The following is a 16,514-nucleotide window of genomic DNA, read 5'->3' on the forward strand; positions in this document are numbered from 1 at the left end:
CTTTATTGTGTATTGTGTCTGTTTTTCAGCACCTGCATTAGAAATCACCTTTCTGCTTTTCCAGCATTGAATACAGTCTACGTCCATTTGCTTCCTCACATCTTACCTGCATTTTCCCACAGATAATCTAGAGAAAAAACAGTAACTATCCATGATCAGTAAAGACATAGAAGGTGCTTTTCTGTCAGCACATATGTGAAAAAAAAAAAATCCCAAACAAATGAACAAAAAGAATATTTGAGCCTTTTAAGCTGTCCTACCAAAAAACCAGTCTAAACAGTTTGGTGTGAACTGTTTTTACTGAGTGAAAACAGGTTACCTGTTTTTCTATCTGCATATACCGAGTTTCTACTAAGTTTCTGATTATGATGAAATATTGTTAACAGCCTTTTGGCAAGTAACTAAAAGCTAGTCTGTGGTGTCTCCAGTTCTATGTCAGGTTCTGCAGGAGGCTAATAATAGTTTTGAAGCCCTTTTTGCTGTAGGTTCAATAAAGAGTCTGTCACATAGAGTGCTTTGTAGGTCCCTGAATTCATTCTCATAGAAGCAGTTTTCTTTTTTTGACAATGAGTTTCTTGGGATCAGAATGGACTAAAAATTTCAGTTTCATTAGACAGTGCATTTCCCACTGTGGTGTTTATAGGAGTGGGTGTCTGCATTTTATATTGTTATAGTTTGATTCACTTTTTATTGGAAGGTTCAGGTGGTAGAAGACAAGAATTTCTTCACAGTTTTTTAGTCCTACTGAGAATCTATGTGACTTTACTACTTCAGTTCAGCTCCCAAGAAGGAATCTTCCTTATTCAAAAACTTGCCTTTGGTGACATTGTTAGAATTTAGCTAGCTTGAACATTTATTTTGGTGTCTTTCTGTTTCAGTAATCTGAAATTTAAGAGGGGAAGAGTTGTTAATTATTGAGTAATTTTTGCAATTTGGAAGATAATACGTTAATGTTGGTATAGTGATTATATCAGTCCTTCTGTTCACAAATACTTATCTTTCTACAGTTCCTGTTGTTTTTTTCTGCTTCATGTTGTCAGTCCACTTGAGTTGGTGCATCAACTCCAGTTCCTGGTCTTCATATCTATTTTATTTGTTTTGGAAGAGTAATCTAGCTTCTGACTTCTATCAGTGAGAAGTGAGTGGAGCTCCTTTTAAGACAAAGAAATTACTCACCTTGTCATTACTTTTCCAAAAATATACTGCATCAGTGATTTCTCATGCTCTCGTCTTCCTTCACCACTTGAAGGCTCCATCTTCTTTTTCTTTTCCTCTTGATATCAAACTTTTTTGTATTTCATTTGTCTTCTCATTTTAATCCTTTGCTGATAATCTTTGGAACGGCTTACAGCCACACTATTGTATGGCTAAGAGCTAGAAAACCTTGTAACTCAGAAAAGAAAAAGAAGAAAGGAAAGAAGTACCCAGCTGGCTCACAAAATGCTTCTCCCAGCATGCCGTTGTGGGATATTGTTGTGATAATAGCTTTGCAATAACCAACTGCTTCCCATCAGTGGGAACTGCATTCATCCAGCCCCTCCTGTGCCAGCACAACTGCTCTAGAATCATGTGTGAGCTGTACACAATTCAAGTCACAGGACAGCCAGTACAGATCTAGTTTTGGCTCAAGTTTTTCAAACTCTGAGGTTTTATCGGAAGAATGAAGAGGCTACACAGAAAAATGAAATACAGTCTTGAGTCTCAAAGGGGTGAGGTTGGAAACGTTAAAATTGCGTCTTTTGTGTTATTTTTGTTTCATTTTTTTTTTAATAAGTCAAATATCTGCACACAATTTTCTATCAAATAATTTTGTTCATGTACCTACTTTCAGAAATATGTCACTGTCCCACTGAATTCTGCAGAGAAAACAGGATCATGTAATCTCACAGGTCTGTGGGACTCCACAGAATATTCTGTTGCTGTTCGGTGTATCAGTAATGAATCAATATTTTGGAGTGAATGGAGTGGAGAGAAAAGTGGAAGCACGAAAGAGAAAGGTGGGCTGACTACCTGTAAAAGTTTTCTTTAGTTATACCTTGAGGCATTAGGATTTAATGAACTGTGTTTTCAGTCTATTGTCTATTGCATTTAGAATTCTGTTGCTTAAACAGAGCATGTGTATTTTGTTTAAAGATAGAAGAGGAAAACTAAAACACAAGAGCAAGTAGTGGAGGAGATTTGAAAAGTGATTCAAAGAATGTAGGGCTAAGGAAGAAAATGGGTGAGTAGACAGTGAAGAGAGGGAAAATTAGGAGTGCAGATGGAGATTGAACATTGCAAAATAGGATAGTAGCAGAAATGTAGTATAGCAAGTATGTTCAATAAAATTAATCATAAGTAGAGACACTAAATTTCCAGTTATAAAACAAGACTACAAAATCTCCTCTAGGAAACTCTGATACTTAACTATAAAAGAAAGCAGAAGGAAACTTATGGAAAGAGAGAAGCTGTACTTACTAGGGGAGAAAAGGCACAGCATTGCACAAGAGAAAACTTATTTTTATTAACTTTCTCTCAGTCTGTATGTTTGAAACCTTTTGTTTGTTTTACCATATTAGACTATCTTTTTAATATAGCAAAGATATTCAATTTATTTTTTGTCCTTATATAGCTCCTTTAGAAAAAGTGGATTTGTGGAGGGTAATTGAGTCTTCACACTCACCTGGAAGTAGATTCGTACATCTTATGTGGAAGGTATATACTGTTTTTTATACTCTTTATGTGAATTGATAATCATATTGGTATCCTGTAACTGATGTTGTGTTTAAGTATTTTAGTGTTGTAGGACATATAACTGCCAGGGGCGTTTGCTGTCATCAGAAAAAACCTCACTGAACTAAAGCAGAATTAAAAAGGCTTTTGTTTACTAAATGGTAGATGAATAGAGTTTTGTAATGTCTTTGGAAAGGAAGCATTAAATTGTGTTCAGATCACTGGAGAATCTGATTGAAAGTCTTTACAACTACTTTTAAATAATATGGCTTATCAAAGCTATGTTAAATTCACTTTAATCTTCTAAAAAGTGTCCAAAGACTTTTTGCGTTTCAAATCTCAGGACTTTTGAACCTTTCCTTCAAGGAAATTGTTATGGCTTTCTGTCCTGAAAATGGGACTGAAGAAAATGCCTTGCTTTTCTAAATATGGTATAAATCATTTTGTAATTTGATATGGACTCTTCAATGCAACATATGTTTTTGGTTATGCAAATAACACTGTGAAACACTTACTACTGCTTATTTTTTTTAATAGCCATTAAATAGCTTTCCACCTTCTGGGAGAATTCTAGGCTACAAAATACAGTATTTTCCAGAAAACAAGACTGAACTTAAAATGATAAACAACTCTACTGACAAGAAAATCACTTTACTTTTAAATGAAGAGGCACATATAGTATCTGTTACTGCCTATAACTCTGCTGGAAATTCTCCTGAAGCTATTTTGAGGATTCCATCCACAGATGAAAAAAGTAAGATTTCTCAATGCCATATTTTTCTCATTAACAAAAAAATTATCTTCGTGACATCTGTTTAAGTTTTGCTATAGTGGAAGCAGAATTGTGTTAAGGACTTCTATCATACATCTTTATCTATATCCATACCTATATCTATATCTATATCTTGTTGTTGTGTTTTGCTGTCATGCATCTGTTATAGATGATTATTGTTAGGGATTTTATTTTGAGATACAGTTGTTAACATATGAATACTTTCTGATGTTTATTTCTATATTATTTCCATTGTATTATTTTCTGAGGGTTTTTTGGTTTGGTTTGTGGTTTTTTTCTAACCTAGTACCTCCCAAATAAATTTATAGAGTGCTACCCGATTCTGTCACATCCCTTTGCTAGATCATAAAATTGGTTACCGCAGGACAATATTGCAGAGCATTAAACAGCATCATTCAAAGATGCCTTAAATAGAAGTCTCTAAGATGTCTCAGTGGAAGCAGAGAGAGAAGCCTTTATTCTCATTTCGTGTACATTCCCGAAGTACCTCATCCCACCCACTGCCAGGGTCAGGAAGTTGGTCTGCTCTAGCACAACAGCTGAGCTCTTTGGCTCTTATGTTTAATTCTGATACCTCTGTGAGCCTTGTATTCCAACATCCTGCTGCCTACCATAATCTAGAAGACAGTCTACATTTGAAACACTTGAATAATTTCTGTATCAGTTGTTCATGAAATAAGTGCAAGTGTCTCCCTGAAACTGCTCAATCAAATTCCATTTCTAATCAAAAAACTGGATGTGTAGATGTGCTGTCATCTTGCCCTGGAGGTTTCTGACTACCTCTCTACTCACTTCTGTATCCCACCATAAATGTTTTTCTGATTTTTCCATGCTGTGACATGCTTTCCCCTCCCCACCCCTAGAGGCATCTGTTTTTTCCTCTGCTTCGTCAGGTCTTTTTTGCCTCTGCTTTGCCAGGTGGTGTTTTCAGTCAGACTTTTATTACGTCTGTTCTGCAGGCTCATGGTGCGCTTTTGCTTCACTGTCACTCGTGACCTTGCTGACTTATTTTACGGTTCTTCTATTGCCTTTATCGTCTCAATCAAAACTTGCTTATCTGCACAAACTGCAAAATTGATAGTAAATTGGTTTGCAAAATTTTACAAACTGTAAAATTCAGATTCTAAAAGAGAGACTTGTCTTTGGATTCTGTATGTATTTTTGAAGTTTTTATGAAAATAGAATTGCTGATATTATCTGTTAAATTTTTAGCTGCTCAGATTAATGGAACAGCGAGGACCTTACCATCAAATGAAGAAGTGGTTGTGGAATGGGTAGTCTCTAAACCAGAAGCAACAGAATATGTAGTTGAGTGGTTTGAGGACTTGGAGATGGATCCTTTTAGTAGATCGTGGCAATATGTGTCGAATTCTACAAACTGGAAAACTAACAAAAGTACGTTTATTTATCGGCTACAGCTGTAATAATGTACAGATATGTATGTATTTATAGGTAGACTGGAAAGAACAAACAAGGATGAACTCATCCAGCTTTCCTCAGACCATTTTAAACATAGCAGTGTTATTACATGCTTTATTGAAATCTTTGCGAGTAATTTAATAGCAATTTTAACTCTTTCAAATTTTCATGCAACATGAAAGGTGGTGTTTGCTCCCATGTAAGATTAGGCTTCAGATTTTGTGTTTAAGCACTTCTGTGGCTTCATCTTATGCCAGTAGGGAGGCAGATGTACACTATTTTAGCAGAGAAATCTACAACAAAAAAGATTAATTTAAATATGGGAAAAGATCATGATAGTTCATGTGCTTTAGAAGAGAGCAAGAAAGCTGAAGGAGGATTTGAGTGAGAATTCTACTTTGAAATAAGCAAGTGGAGTGATTGATCAGTCTGGCATGTTAGATGTTATATAACCACATTTGTATTATGATCTAAGGCATTTTTAAGAGTTTTCAGTGACCTTATGAAGCACTGACAAATAGAGAAGGATCTTAGTCTTTTTCCTAGAGGCTGACATTTTAAAAACAGGTAATCTCTGTAACTGCTAATGTTTTGGCTATGCCTATGTAGTTTCAATGAAAAACCAAAAAGCGTACAGAGCTCAAGAGATGTGTGCAAAAGGCAAAGTTGTGAATGTTGATGTCAATGTGAATATCCCATGTCCATTACCATTAGTTAATATAATGCATGTAATTTTCCTTATACATTTGGATTTGGGCAGTGACCACTGCTCTGGAGAGCCTGTTACAGTTCTCAACCACCCTCAGGGTGAAAAACCTTCTCCTAATATCCCTGACACAACTTCATGCTGTTCCCTCAGGCTCTAAGCATTAAGAGGTGGGGTTCCACTGTACCTTTTAAACTATTTGATGCATGAGAAACTGTCTTTTGCAGAGCAGTAAACATAAAGATATGTGAAATTAAAAGTATTACTGTAAGTGCAATTTTTTACTGGTTATTTGAAAATAGAAACTTCCTCCAAAACCATAAACTCTTTCGAGATGAGTAAGTGGGTTCATATGGAGAAGTCATATAAGGCTGAAGTCTAATGACCCATTCAAAGTATTTCTAGTGAAAAATGAGTCAGAAACCACGTGCTCTTATGAATACTACTAGCAAAAAAGTGTGTTAAAGGGCAGTAATGAGTGTTCAAGGTAATAAATACATGTTGTGCTTGCTAAAGAGTTGAAGGAAATAATCTGTAACACTATATTTAGAACTTGTTTGTGATTTAGTCTATTTTCATTGTATTTATCTCACATAGAGAATTGTATGTAAATATTCCTTTTTTTCCTTTACAGAAAACTTTAAACCATTTGTATGCTATAATATCTCGGTGTATCCTCTTTATGGAAATAAAGTAGCAGCTCCATATACCGTACAAACTTATGTTCAACAAAAAAGTATGTATTTTAAACTAATAATGTTGTGAAAGATATATTGTAGTCTGTCAGAATGTATTGTCTTTGATCAATTTAGTACTATCATTATTTGAAAGAGAGATGGAGAAAGTGGAAAAATCCCAAGGTTTCAGGCCTCTTGATTTCTGTTTTGTTCAGTGACAAAATTGTTCAGTAAGAAAACATGCATCTTTTGATACTGGGATATTGCTGCTTCAATCCATTAATTTTTTGTAAAGTTTACATACTTTACACAAAGCACTTGGAAAGTGTATAGCTACAAGCATGAAAGGATTTTTTTAAACTAGTTATCTCTTCAATGTTACTGTTCATTAAGATATATGCTTGATTTTAGTGCTTGACTGCATTTGTAAGTCCTAATATATGATGAAATTCTACTAACAGAATAAAATGAATGGTTTGAAAAGCTTGCTTTTTGTTAAATTTTATAATGTAACAAAATATTTGCAGTCCTGCACATAAAAAATAGTAAGAAGCCATGACATTTGTAGTTAGATAGAAACCGTAGATGAAATAGTGTTGAGGAGAGGGAAGAGGAGGAATGTGTCTTTATTTGTAGAAGTTTAATGTGAATTTAGTGATTTATACACACAGCTGTAAGAATGTAGTTTACTCGTAATTTTAAGATTTCATGTGAAAATGTTGATTTGTGTGTGTGCATATATAGGTCAATGCTCTACTAAACAGCATTAATTACTGGGAAGAGGTAGTGGAATATTTTATGTTTGAGTAATACTTACTAGCACAATTAGAGCTGTGTGTCGAATGCTTTCCTGTTTATAGGTAGCTATGACAGCACTCAAGGTTGTCAGAGAATGGGAAGCAAGTTATTTGTTTTAAAGCTGAAATGCAGGGAACTCTTCCTGGGAAGTTATGAGCAATGTGTGTGAGGTGGTATTGTGTAAGTAGGAAGGCTTTGTCTAATGTAATGTGCAAGACTGGGTGTGCTGGAGACAGCAGTTAAATCTCAGCTCAGCCTGAGACGTCCTGCACACACAGTGACCTTGCATCTGAGTTCCCCCATGAGTATGTAGCGTTGCTTTACCTCTTGATCTGTCTCTGATCCTGTGAGGAAAGGCAGTAGCACTTAGAACTATGCTAACACCAGAATAAATGAGGGGAAGTTTTATCAGAAGAAATCCCATATAAAGAGAGTGAGAAAAGTTACGGACTACGTCAGAGCACTGAGATTACATATTTTCCTGTGCATTTGTTGCTCCTAATTTTACTGGCATGTGTGAAGTAACACAGATGGATAACATTGTGGAATATTGACGTTTAGTACTTTTTCTATTTTCTGATGCTTCTATGTAGAACCATCAGAAGGACCTGTGGCTGACACAGGCATTCCAGGAAAAAATGAAGTTACAATAAAATGGAATAAGATTTCAAAGGATAAAAGAAATGGATTTATCACTAACTATACAATATTTTATAAACCTGAAGATGGAAAAGAATTGAGTAAGTATACACTAAACAGTGATGTTTTCAACAGAATTATGACAATATGCTGTCTGCAGATAGTTATTGTCATAGTTAGTAGCAAGCTTTGTTATTCTGTATCATATTGTATATAATATGTAAATATGTCTGAAGATACTGGTTCTAAAATGTGGCTTATGTACAGATTAAAAAAATGTTTAGTTTCAATGGAAATGATGTGGTATTCTAGTGAATAGTCCCTACTTTAGTACTTTAATGCAATACGTGTCCTTTTTCTCAGTTTCTTTTTTCTGAACTTATTTTGTACAGCACTGCTTACTCTCAGTTTACTACTAGTGTTGTGCTACCCATGGTAATACAGTCTTGACTGTTGACTACATTGTCCTTCTGCTTCTCAGATGTAAATCTGAGGGATCTAGGTGATAAACTTAGTCAGTGTATGGCAGCACTATTATTCCTCTTCCCTTTCCAGACCGGGATGAAAACTGACATATGAGGAACATTTTGCAGATTGTTTGCCATTAACAGTTAAAAAAAAAAAAGAAATTTGCCAGATTATGCCAAAGTAATGAGTATTACTTGTCAGATACTTGCTGTTTTACCATTTTACGTATGTACTAGTGTTCATCCCTTTTTTGTCTGTCTTCCATCATGACACACCTTTGAACTCAATCGAAAAATTAATGACAGGAGTAGAGGAGCTAAAATATATTGGAGAGTCATAGGTCTTTTGCAAGTTCATGGATCATGAGGGTTCAGTGTGTTTATAAATTCCATTCACATCTTTGGAAGGACATGCCTTCAGCTTCTGGAACCCTTTGGCTTCTGGAACACTATGGTGGAAATTTTCTGTTAAAAATGTTTTTACAGTCAATTTTATATTAAAAGCAAATTAGGAAATAACAGTTGAGAAGCTAAATTAAGCTGCCAAGAAATAGTTTCTCTGGGCATAGTTTTTAGATCAGTTTCTTCAGATGCTTGATTTTCTGTACTTGGTATTGCTTTTCTGGTCTGGAGGCTGATAGCATAACTTTGAGCATATTCCTAATCTCTACCTCAGGAACAGTATCCATACAATCTGACAGTGTAATGCTATCTGTTCAGAGCTTCTTTAGTTTAAATCTCAGCAGATTTTATGAAAAGGGTTTTGGTAGCCTAAATTTCTCTTCCTGTACAATTTATGAAAAATGCTGTTGGAACATTCAGTGCTTCAGAAATGTTTTTTTCCCTGCTATTTTATGAGACATCACTGTTAACAGGCACCTAACACAATCTCTTTTGAAAAGTTCTCAGACTTTCAAATCTTGTGATGTCTTCTGTTTCTTCTGGATATCCAGTTTACAACCAGGGCATGAGTATTCTTGGTAATTTTTAAATTGAAAGGGAAGGCTAATTATTTCTTTCAGATTCAGTCCTCTACATGCTATTTTTCCTGCCACGTTGGTTTCTGAGTAATTTAATGCTGACTGCTTTGTGCAGGGTCATCCTTGTGAAATGCAGCCTCATGTTACAGAGCAATACATGTCCATATTACTTCTAATGTAAAGCAGGCTGTGTCCATTTTAGGGGTTCAGATTATTTTCTTTAGAAAATTAGTTCTAAATATGAACTCAGGGGAGTTAAATTTAAATGACAGAAACATACCGTTCTGAAACATACCGTACTGATGGTTTTTGAGGCTTCTCTGATGTCACATCTTCTTGATGAGAATAGAACATGAGGTGTGTGCCAATGTAACTTCACTGGTGGCCTTTAACTCTAGAATTTCACTTTTCCCTCCTTGATTTAAGAGAAACTCAGTTTGACTCTGGGCGTATTGCAGCATAACTGTTTCCTGAGTGTTACTTGACTGAACTGAATAATGACATGAGATGACTTAGACTTTATGCACCAGAAAATGTTTTAGCGACTGTAATTTCATAGTAGGAAGCTGCTTTCGGTACTGTTAGTAGACATAGGATGGTAGAATATATGCCCTGCTTAAAAAAAATTTAAAGGTGAAGCACATCATATACTAATTTCAGTATTGGACAAGGTATTGGAAACATTGAGTTCTATTCATAAAAGCATTTTGAAACTTGGTGTCCAAGTTTTATTTGGCTCCCCGCCAAGTCCCCAAAACCCTCTGGCAAAGAGGAAAGAAAAAAAAACTGTGAAAAAATACAGACTAGCCGAACTGTATTAAAATAAATGTATTTATGTATATTACAGTTAAATACAGTTGAAATACTATATACAATTCCAAAAGGAAAAGGGAAAGGGACAAAAAGGACAAAACCAAAATAGGTATACACAATCAAAAACTCAGGATCTAGCAAACTAAAGAATTAGCAAAAGAATATCTTACTACTTTCCTTGAGATAGCACAATCGCCCAAACGCCGCCGCCACGCTACCAGACCCCGGATCGGCAGAAACAACAGGCCCTGTAGGCCCGGCCAGGCCTCAGCTCCCCCACAGGAGCAAGACTGGCTGCGGGGAATCTGCTGTCTCCAAACCTTGCCAGAAGGAAAGAGAGGAAGAGGCTTCTCTCTCCATCTATTTATATGTTTGGGTTACATAAAGGAATAGGATGGAATACTTCCTGCCTTCCTGGCAACCAGGAAGGAAGGCCTAATACTTAAAACCATTACACTTGGAAAAAAATTCCTGTTGATTTTGGCTTTCCTTTGCCATAACTGGGGTGATATCCCAGTGCTGATAGATTGCATCTTTTTGGATGATCAGTGCCTAACTGCATGTACTAGAAATATAGGTAAACTTCACAAGCTACAGAAACTATTTCAAGTTCCTAATTTCTGAGCCAACTAGTTTAAGGAAATAAAGTTCTCAAAACACTGTTTTCAGTGATAAAATAAACTACAGGAGATCATAATTCACCTGTCTTTAATATTAGAAAAAATATTTGTATTTAATTTTGAAAAATAAATACATAATGGTTTGTGTATTTACTTTAAATTTTAAGTAGTATTGATAAACATTTTTTAGTAATTTAAGTTTTCTCCATAAAAGGATTAATAAGATCACTTTGTATTTCAAATTGTCTTTAAAATACTTTATGATCTGTTATTGTAAATGTTGCTAAATAATTGTACAGTTCCCTGATATAACACTATTTTTTTGTGTTTATTGACATAAATCTTCTCCTAAAAAGATGAAACAGTGAACTCTAATGCTCGACAATACAGACTGAAGTCCTTACAGGCTAATACACAGTATACTGTCTATATCATGGCAAGCAATGAAGCTGGTGGAACCACCGGGGAGCCAAAGACCTTTAAAACTTTGAAACTGGGTAAGTAATATTCCAGATTAGTTACTACTATTTTAAATATGGGTTTGGGAATAAGGAATACAGAATTTGGGACGTTGTTTAGGCATTTGTCAACTTTTTTTTAAAGGACTGTTGAACAAAACAAGGAAGAATTGCCAGCAGTAGCTGAATTTAACACAATTTCACTGACCATCTCACAGACTAAAAGCTCAAGATTAGAAGTCAAACCCAGTTGTCAGTAATGCTGTGGAGTGCTATGGATGTTTGTGGAAGCAGCAGTTTGTTGCTGTCAATTATGGGATGGAATGCCTAAGAGTTTATTAAAAAGTAGACTTTTCCATCTGAGGTATTAGGTTTAGAATAACCAGGCATTGTATTTTATCTTTTCTGGTATATAAGCTTAACTGATAAATGAGTGTACAGGTTATGGCCAGTATGTGTGGGGAAATACCTTTTCCTATTTCTTGCTATTTGTTCTAGCCAGATATTACCAAGGAGATTGGTATGATGGCAGAAGTTCAGACATTTCCCCATTTCAGCTTCTGGAACAATGTTTTCAGTACATTGCTAAAATGTCATAGTGGTGGCCAAACTGAAATTTAAAAAAGTGCATGAGCTATTCCTAAACTTGTCATGGGACTCAAAACTAATCCATTTTTTGCCTGTGAATTATTCTGCTGATTGCTAGTCAAGTACAAGGTATGTTAGACTGTGCTGAGGTCAGGTCTCTTGCTGTCAGTACCTGCCTCTAGTACTTGGAAGCTATCTCAGAAATCTGTGCAGTGTTTCAGTCAGAGTAACTGTATTTTTTGTGATTTAAAATCTATCTCCTGCACTTAACTTGCTATTTATTTTGTTGTAACTGATAGAAGTGGCACTATGTGTCAGTGTGAGGTGACTGTAAAATAACAGGTGCCCAAAGCAGTGGTAGAGTCTTCATCTTAGGTTGCTTTCAAAAGTTGGCTTTGTATGGCCCTAGGAAGTTTGATTCTAATTTTAAAGTTGGATGAGGTGACCTACAGATGTCCCCTCCCATCTAAATTACTGTCCGATTCTATTAAATAAAGGAAATTTTAAAATACAATACATGTGTTCCTGAGAAATCCTGAGAAGTCTCATTGTGACCTGGTTTTCTGACTGAGTAACTATGGCTTGTTGGATTCAAAATACTCATCTTTTGACACATCATACAATGCACACCATACAGTATTCTGAGTAATTTTGGCTCTTTAGAAATGTGCTAATTAGGTGACTTGGATGTTGAAAATTAGCTATCTTCAAGGAATACATGAAGAAATGACAGACATCTGTGGGCTGATTGTTGTTTTGTTTTTGTGTGTTTTTTCCTCTAAAGATAAAGAAGATGTTATTTTAATTGCTCTACTTGTTGGAATAAGCGTGTTCTGTCTGTTAGGCCTTTGGGTAACATGCATTTTGAAAAAACATGTGTAAGTACATTTTCTACTGTCTAAAACCAAATTCAGCCTGTTAATTTTACCTTGTAAAAGGCAAATTTTTATATAACATGCATAAGTACATTTGCTACTGTCTAAAACCAAATTCAACCTGTTAATTTTACCTTGTAAAAGGCAAATTTTTATATATCTTATAAATCCTTTTGTTGGGCTCAAAACCAATGTCAAATTAAGAAAATAAGCAATTAGAGTAGCAAATAAATAAGCATATAGGTTATACTTTAACTGCAGTTTATGTACTCCAGTCCAAAAACAAGTACTAATTTTAGAAAGTTCAGTAAATTAGAACAAAATAAATAGGAGAAACAGATTTATGTGTCACCTATATAATTCTGTGGAAAATGCTATATGCCATTTGCAGTTCTATTGTCAGTCAGTTGAAGGGAGCATACCTAAAGTCAGTTACTGAAAAATTAATAATACCAAAAATAAAGTTTCCTAGGCATGTAGGAAATATATCTGCTAGTACGGCACTAGAACATATTTCATATAATTGCTTATCTTAGCTATAATAATATTGCTTTTGTTACTTCGTGATGCTTCCCTTGAGCTGTAAAAAAGTCATGCTTTGTGTGAAAGCATTTGGATACTTGATCCATGAATATGGATCTGTATCCGTATGTGATTCATAATCTGCTGTCACAGGTGTCCCCTGCCAGATTTGAAATTGCTTTCTCAGAGCATGGGGATGTAATAACATCACAACAATGAATCTGAGGGGTTTTTTGAGGTTATAAAATATGTTTTTCTTTCACATAAAAGTGACTGGGTTGTTTGGCTGAAGCTTAATGAGAAGGTTAAAAATCTTAACTGTTTTGGGGTGTTCTAAACTATTAGAACTAATATGGTTGTCTAGCGAAGCATCAGGTGATAAGTATGGCTGAATAAATAAGTGTAATTTCCACTTTTACATCTTCTTCTGTGTTGTGGATTCTGTATTTTTGCAATAATAAGAAATTATATTTTGGTTCTGGACAATATTCGAGATGCAGTTGAGTGCTTATATTCTTGTGTAAGCAAATTACAATGTGAAAAGTCAAGCTTTGGACTGTTTTTCATTCCCTTACATATATACCCAGTATCAATGAGTGATTAAATGAGTGAGCATCATTTATCTGCTGCTAACATTGGAACCCAGCTTAGCTCTAGTGTGGTGTAGTGCTTGGGATACTTTCCTTGGGCCAAGTTTACCTGAAGTGGCTTTTCACTGAAGAAACACCCTGAAACATGATCACAACAGATTTTGTATACAGCCTTATTTTGACATGCTATTATTTCATATATTATAATATAGTATATTATAAGAAATATAAAAAATATATATGTAAGTATATACATAGAAAATATATAATGTAATTAAAAATTACTTTTGTGAGTTATTAATTTTTCTACAATGTCTCTGTAACCCAAAAGGTCTTGTTGAGATCTTTTGTAATAAAAGTCAGTGTATGGGAAAACAATTTCATTGAAAAAAGGCTGTGTTAATATAGAAAAGACCTCCTTTGTGAAAATTTGGTATTTTAGCAATATGTGGACTTTCCGGACGTTTGTTAATTTTATTATTAATAATCTATTTCTGTCATAATTTGACTAAAATTACTGTCTCAATGATAGGTTTAAGAAGGTTTGCTGGCCTGATATACCAAATCCTGCAGAGAGCATTGCAGTGGAATGGCCTCTTGCTGCATCTATGGTAATAATTGCAATCTTATGTATTAAAGAAGGGATCAAATGGAGAGAAAAGAAGTCCTCTGACAGTAATTTTATAACTTTTAAAAAAAGTATATAGAGTTTCATTCTTCTTTCTAAGTGCTACAAAATACTCTTCATAACAGAGAACATGCATCTTCATAAAGTATATTCTTTTAATTCTCATATGATAATGAGAAATAATGTTTTGAAGTTCCTGAGTGGTTGGCAGACATGGTTGATTTAATATAGTCAATTCAATTTACACAGGTTTTTGCATCTACTGAATCAGGTTCCCACATTTGGATAAGTCCTCCATTCTCCATAAAAATGTATTGCCACATGCAGTAAGATTTGGCATATTATTGTACTAATATTTCTGTCTTTTTATTTGTTGAATATTTATGCCTTATTAAAGTTTTGATGTGTATTTGAATGAGGTGGAGTTGATCAGTTTTACGTAGAAAGTGTAATCTGTGGAGAATGAGATTTAAAGTTTTTTCCCCATAAGTGACTGGTTAGAGTAGAAAAGATGGACACAGTCCAAACCTGATTCTGAGCTTTCATGGAAACTTCTTGTTTCATTAAGCACAGAAGACATACTATGAAACTGTTTAACAAATGAACAGAATAACATTGTCATTTTTAGTACTCATTCACATATAGCTGCATCCCTGCTGAAATGCACATGAACTCTTTATTAGTGCACTTCTAAAATTATGAGTCAAATAGAGTTCAAATGGCAATAATTTATCTTTTAAAAAACAAACTAATATGTTATCTATCTGTATATAACTCTCCAATTTATCTCTTGGTACTGACAGAATAATTCACTTTTGAAGAAGTTGGCATCTGAGGCTAAAACTGTAGACTTTGAAGACATAAGTGTTTTGGAACATTGTTTTCCTGAAGAAAACCATGTTTCTGAATGTATTGATATTAATGCAGAAGACATGATCAATGGAGATAAAAAGATACTGCATAAACAAGAAAATGATGTTGCTAAATGTTTTTTGCCATCCATGTCTTATGTGATCACTGATCAATTTACCAGAAGCCAAATGAAGTCAACTTTGATACTAGTGAAGGAAATCCAACCCATGGAAATGCTGGCAAATGATTTGTGTGGATCCCAACAGAATTCAATCAAAAATGAAGAAAATGATGAAGTTTTAAAGGTGGAAGATTTCAATGAAAAAACACTGTTCAATCCATACCTTAAAAATTCTGTTAAAACAAGGGAATTTCTTATTTCTGAGAGCTTGCCAGAGCACAATATGGATGAATGCAAAAGCCAGTCAAGTGTCTTACCTCCTTTTCAACAAAATGTTGCAGGACAACCCTACATAACACTGGACATGTTCGAGCCAGCCACTGCTCAGTAGCGTGGGAAGATTTTCTGTTGTAAAATCCCCCTGTGAAAAAACTCTTGGCACTGCTGCTCATGTCCATTCCTGTGTTTTAACCTGTCTGTTCTCAGTTAATTTGGATGGAAACACCCTCTTCCTTCAAACAGCTGTGAAGTTATACTTTGTACCGTGTTTATACATGTCAGGGTTCACTTTTTGGGTTTTTTTGTTTTGTTTTGTTTTGGTTTTGGGTGTTTTAGGGGGGGTTGTTTTGTTTGTGCGTTTTTACCAGATATGCCAGTACTGAGGCAAAGGAAATAACTTTTGTTATTTCTTCTTAGTTCTCCCATAATCAGCCTGCTAAAACAAACTTGTATTTGCTGCAAGAGGATCCAGTAATGCAAACAGCTCATTGATTTGCCCCCCAGGCGGCCAGTTCCCAAGGCTCAACTCTACTGGTGAAACATGGACTGACTTGAATAGAGCCAGAATCTGACGAATTCTTACTTCAGTTACATGAAATAAAACTACCGTCCTGTTCTTACTTTCCTTGATTGTTTTACATATGGGTTTATGTATAGCATTCCTTTTGTATCACAAATACCTTGTAGATTTCAGTAGTTGTTGTTTTGTATCTTGACTCTTGAATCAGTGGTTTGGCTTATATTTTCTTTGTCTTTAACGAGAGTATATCTGTATGTTATCTGCATTTTAGAAAAGATACGGTTATGCTGTCTATGTAGCTCCTTTCCTTTCTCTCATGTTTTTAGTCATCCTCTGCATTTTGTGCTGCTTTTGTCTCTTCTAATTGTTTCCTGATTTTAAAAGCTATTTACTGAAGGATAATTTTTTATCTTTTTATTCCTTTGCCTCTGATTTCTTGCAGTTTAAATCTGTTTCT

At 34.9% G+C, this 16,514-nt stretch overlaps 1 protein-coding gene across 7 annotated transcripts in view; it reads left to right on the forward strand.

Moving 5' to 3' along the window:
- The window catches only part of DDX4 (DEAD-box helicase 4), a 68,445-nt gene extending 52,288 nt beyond the window's left edge, over positions 1-16,157 (forward strand). For 5 of the 7 annotated variants that reach the window (XM_017811298.1, XM_017811300.1, XM_017811301.1 and 2 more), the window contains 10 exons: positions 1,832-1,997; positions 2,612-2,694; positions 3,250-3,466; positions 4,718-4,900; positions 6,265-6,366; positions 7,699-7,845; positions 10,981-11,121; positions 12,455-12,548; positions 14,190-14,268; positions 15,089-16,157. In XM_017811298.1, coding sequence (XP_017666787.1) covers positions 1,832-1,997; positions 2,612-2,694; positions 3,250-3,466; positions 4,718-4,900; positions 6,265-6,366; positions 7,699-7,845; positions 10,981-11,121; positions 12,455-12,548; positions 14,190-14,268; positions 15,089-15,649 — 1,773 coding nt within the window. In that variant the 3' untranslated portion in view covers positions 15,650-16,157. Of the gene's footprint in view, positions 1-1,831; positions 1,998-2,611; positions 2,695-3,249; positions 3,467-4,717; positions 4,901-6,264; positions 6,367-7,698; positions 7,846-10,980; positions 11,122-12,454; positions 13,480-14,189; positions 14,269-15,088 lie in introns of those variants that run through there. The other 2 variants (XM_017811304.1, XM_017811303.1) reach the window with 2 other exon arrangements.
- The last annotated feature ends 357 nt before the right edge of the window (positions 16,158-16,514 follow it).

Source organism: Lepidothrix coronata, unplaced genomic scaffold, assembly GCF_001604755.1.
Source record: "Lepidothrix coronata isolate B3197 unplaced genomic scaffold, Lepidothrix_coronata-1.0 Scaffold31, whole genome shotgun sequence".
Classification (NCBI taxonomy): Eukaryota; Metazoa; Chordata; class Aves; order Passeriformes; family Pipridae; genus Lepidothrix; species Lepidothrix coronata.